We start from the raw sequence: 4,358 nt of genomic DNA, 5'->3' as shown, positions 1-4,358 counted from the left end.
GATTTTGCTCAACATCAACATATAAACAAAAACTATTCATGAACAGAATAGTATTATAAAAGCTCATGTCTTGCACAGAAACTCATCGCCCACCATTAAATTTAAAATAAACTAAAAAATTAAATCAAAAATTAAATCATGATTCAGGATATAACATATATGAAGTTAAAATTTAAGAGGTGGGGATTGGCTAATAGTGGCGGGTGAGGAAAACCAAAGGGGCTTAAGAGATGTAGGGGTTGGTTGATGGTAGTGATTGGATGCCAAGAAAGTGAGGGAAAATTTGAGATGGGGATTGACAAAAGAAAGAAAGAAGAAAGATGAATAAGGGTAAAAGCATGCCCAGAAAAAAAAAAGAAAAAAAGGTACAAGAGGACGCCACGTGGTGGCATGCGATTGGCCAGTGTTGCCATGTCAGCAAAATATTAACGGCATTAGACTTGGGTACCATTTTAGTTGACAGGAAAAAAATTCGGATACCAATCTGGGATAAAAAAACCATAAGTACCAATATGAGAGAATTAAACAAGTTTTATATTAATTTTATGTTTAACCCGAAGATAAACTACATATTCAACTCTTTTTTTTCCTCTTTTATTCCTAATATGTATCCGATGAAATTTAGTCCAAAAAATGTATTTGAAGATGTTCATGCTTACCAAAAAAAAAACCATAAATGATAATATTAAGAATTAAAATTGTCCAAAAAGAAAAGATTATTTTGAAGATTGGCCAAGGTACTTGCCGGCGTAATCACAAGTTTTCAGTATTCCATGAAAAAAGAAATGCCCCATCAAAAGAAAAGAGAAATACGTTGGACAAATATTTAAAATCTCTTAAATTGGCCCAACCCGAAGGGGTTGGTATTTGGAATTTAGGATGTAAAAGCAAAAGAAAAGGAAAAAAAAGAACAAAGCCATTTCCGAAGCATCTGATTCCACTACATTTTTGAAGGAGAATTAGAAAGTGGTTCCGTGTCACATTCATCTATAGGTTAAGAGAAAATAAAATTCAAACTTCTTTATTAATCTGGCAGCATATGTTCTATGATAATTGCTATTTTAGTCTCCTTTTGCCTTTTACTTTTCTTCCATATTTGATATTTTTTCTGCTTTGATCTTGTGCCTAAAAAAAATTCTACTTGGTTTTCCAAAAGGGAAAAAAATCAAACATTCTAAGCCATATGGTACATGAACAACAGGTTTAATCCTTCCTCAACCACCTTCATGAATCTAGATTTTAAATCTTATGTTTAGGATAATTAAAAAATTAATCACATGCAACATTCGATGGATATAAATATATATTTTTTGGAAATGAATATTTTTATTTTTTTAATATATTGTAAAAAATATATTTTTTATACCCAAGCGTAAATAGTTGTGAAAATATGCTCTAGGTTTATGTATTTTCTGTACCATTGAAATTTAGTTCATTTATTTTTATTTTTTAAATTTCAAAATTTATGTCTCAATTGTTAATTTTAGCTTAATTTTCTACTAAATTTGTTGATGTGACATTTTAAAATAAAAAAAATACTTACTTAATAGCCAAATACTAAAAAATGATGTTGTGATAAACCTAAATTAACAAAAAATATTTAATTTAAAAAATAAAAGAACTAAATTCTTTAAAATAAAGATAGATAGTTAAATTCTAAATATAAGAAAAATAGAATGATTTGAAACATATTTAAACTTAAAAAATAAAAAAATAAAACTATTTGACTATAAAATTTCAACAATTCAAATCCATTTCATTTTAATTTAAAGTGAATGTAAAATAAGGCAAATCATTATTTAAGTTGGAAATGAATACAAGTCATTAGGAATTACTTCAACCAAAAGTCATCAAAACATAATAAACTCAATCTAAATCCTGAAAAGCTTAAATCCAAAATTAACTTAAATAAAAATAACACAATCTTCTTAAAATTCGAATAGATTGCGTACAAAGTTACTCAATTGGCCTAACATGTATGGTATCCGTCTTAAGGCCTCCACATGTGTAGCAATCGAATCCAGCATTTATGAGTTGCATTGTTGCAACCTTCACTCCACCCTCCTAATAATGCCTCCTTTGTACGAAGTATCCGATCTTTGAACATAAAAGCAGAAGAACCTACCTTTATGTTGGAATTTGCTCTTTTTCACTCTCTTTCGACTGCAGATTCTTTAAACCACTAGTTTATCTTCGAGAGCTACCAATATCCAAACTCAAAGGGGAAAAGAGAGAGAGAGAGAGAGAGAGAGAGAGAGAGAGAGAGAGAGAGAAAGAGAGAGGAAAGGAATGAATATCTTATGCGCATCCCAGGTTACAATGTCCATATGTTTAAGCATGGATGAAGCAGTCTCATCCTCTTGCTCCTCAGCAGTTCAGCTCGGCGGTCGAGCCATCGATCGCCATAATCCCATCATTAGGGACGCTAAAAGGTTCAACACAAATCCTTCACCTTACAATCAGCTACGGAAGAATGGAAATGGGTCTTCACGCAAGTCAAAAAGTACGGATCATAAAAAGAAGAAGAGCTGGACTAAGAAAAGTTCATTGAAACTGCCAACTGATATTGAAGATAGTAATGGCCGCAAGGGGATTGATTTCGTCACCCCACCTGGTTCCTCAAGGTATCTCTTGGGCAACTCTGGTTTTCTCGATGAGATATCAGATTATGATCCAGTTTGGGCATTGGTTCCCTTCCAAGAAAATCAGATTAAAGATGTAAAACGAGATCAATCCGTTGTTTCGGAACCCTCTTTCTCAGACAAACCTTCTAAAGACAAGGTTTCCTCTTTCTCTATTTGATTCTATGTTATTTGAACCGCTTTGTTTCAGATAAGTGTTCAGTGTTCACCATAAGTGGACCTATTTATTTACTGGTAATGGCTATAGCCCCTGTAGTTATCAAAAAGTAGGAATTTAGTCCCTATACTTGTATTTAGAGGAATTTATTCTTCTAATTTTCAGATTTTAAAATTTAAATCAAATTATTATTTTTTGTTGAATTCAGATTAATTACAAAATATTTTTTAATTACATGGTCTTTTTTTTTAATTTCGAAATGTCACAACAATTGATTTAATATAAATAAATTAACAGTAATTAGATTTGAATTTTAAAATCTGAAAAATGAAAGAATCAACTTTCTAGAAATACAAATACAGAGACTAAAGTTCTAGTTTTTGAAAAGTACACGTTATAACCCTACTTATTTTCAAGTTTTCCGTGGAAAATTTTGGTGTACCATATTCCAATACCAATGTTGGAATATATGTGAGACATGAATGTAAAGCATAAAATTCTTTAAGTAAAATGAAAATGCAAAGGACTATAATTTTGGTTTATTTTAGAGCTAAATCTTCGAACTACGGTCATTGGAACCCTTTAAAAACCAGCAATAATTTCTAATTTCCTATTACTTTCAGGTTGTGGTTTTAAGGGTATCATTACACTGCAAAGGCTGTGAAGGAAAAGTGAGGAAACATATATCAAGAATGAAAGGTATTGTGTCTTGGTGTTAATTGCATAGGTCTAAATGGTTAATTTGAATACTGCCACACTATATATCTTTCAAACCTTTGCCATTATGATAATAATTTACAAAGAAGTTGATTTTTTTTTTCTTTGTTTTCGCAATGATTTGATAAGGTGTGAGATCCTACAGCATCGACTTTGCGGCGAAGAAGGTGACAATTGTGGGAAACGTAACACCATTAGGCGTCCTTGCTAGTGTGTCAAAGGTGAAGAGTGCACAATTTTGGACACCTGCAACACCTGCTCTTGCCTCTACCAATTTATCAGCGAACAAATGAACATATAATTATCAATCTATCTTCTTAGGACTTTCAACAAAGAAATATAATGAAATTAGACTACTTTCGGGCATTAAAGTTTGACTTCAGTGTTTTATGCAACTTGCTACTTTGAACTAAGTAAAAAGGAATTAGCGGGTGAATCATTTTCTTCTCTTTTTGACAACTATCTTCTAAGTAACTCTTTGGTTTTAATTTTTGCAAATATATATGTTGAATTATAGTTTAGCCTCCCTGCAATATTAAAATTTAGGGTATATTATAAAATTAATCACTCAACTATTAACATGTTTCTGTTTTGATGACCTAACTGTGAAAATTTTCAATTTAGTTACTAATATTTTAGATCATCTCTATTTCGGTCACTCACGTTTTAGATCATTTCTATTTTGGTTAGTCTTTGTTAAATCGTTAATGAAATTGGTGATATAGTTTTTTTCTAATTGGTATAATAACACATTAGTCCTCAATACTTCAACATTTTATTAATTTGATACTCAAACACATATAATTAAATATAATTATAATCATATTTAAACACATATAATT

At 30.7% G+C, this 4,358-nt stretch overlaps 1 protein-coding gene across 1 annotated transcript; it reads left to right on the top strand.

Annotated features, from left to right (window-relative positions):
• Window positions 1–2,045: 2,045 nt before the first annotated feature.
• LOC107893782 (protein SODIUM POTASSIUM ROOT DEFECTIVE 3) lies at window positions 2,046–3,952 on the top strand. The gene is made up of 3 exons (XM_016818870.2): window positions 2,046–2,781; window positions 3,423–3,498; window positions 3,646–3,952. The coding sequence occupies exons 1-3, from the start codon at window positions 2,290–2,292 to the stop codon at window positions 3,807–3,809; spliced, it is 732 nt and encodes a 243-aa protein (XP_016674359.1). The 5' UTR covers window positions 2,046–2,289; the 3' UTR covers window positions 3,810–3,952.
• Window positions 3,953–4,358: the final 406 nt, after the last annotated feature.

Source organism: Gossypium hirsutum, chromosome A13 (genome assembly GCF_007990345.1).
Source record: "Gossypium hirsutum isolate 1008001.06 chromosome A13, Gossypium_hirsutum_v2.1, whole genome shotgun sequence".
Taxonomy (NCBI): Eukaryota; Viridiplantae; Streptophyta; class Magnoliopsida; order Malvales; family Malvaceae; genus Gossypium; species Gossypium hirsutum.
Note: the sequence above shows the minus strand (reverse complement) of the source record. Positions and strands in the feature narration are given on the sequence as shown.

Bases quoted from the DNA above. Each gene is read 5' to 3' on its own strand.
- LOC107893782 (XM_016818870.2), top strand. From the start codon at position 2,290: ATGAATATCTTATGCGCATCCCAGGTTACAATGTCCATATGTTTAAGC. The intron at 2,782-3,422 runs GTTTCCTCTTTC...TATTACTTTCAG, and splicing joins ACAAACCTTCTAAAGACAAG to GTTGTGGTTTTAAGGGTATC. The intron at 3,499-3,645 runs GTATTGTGTCTT...TGATTTGATAAG, and splicing joins ACATATATCAAGAATGAAAG to GTGTGAGATCCTACAGCATC.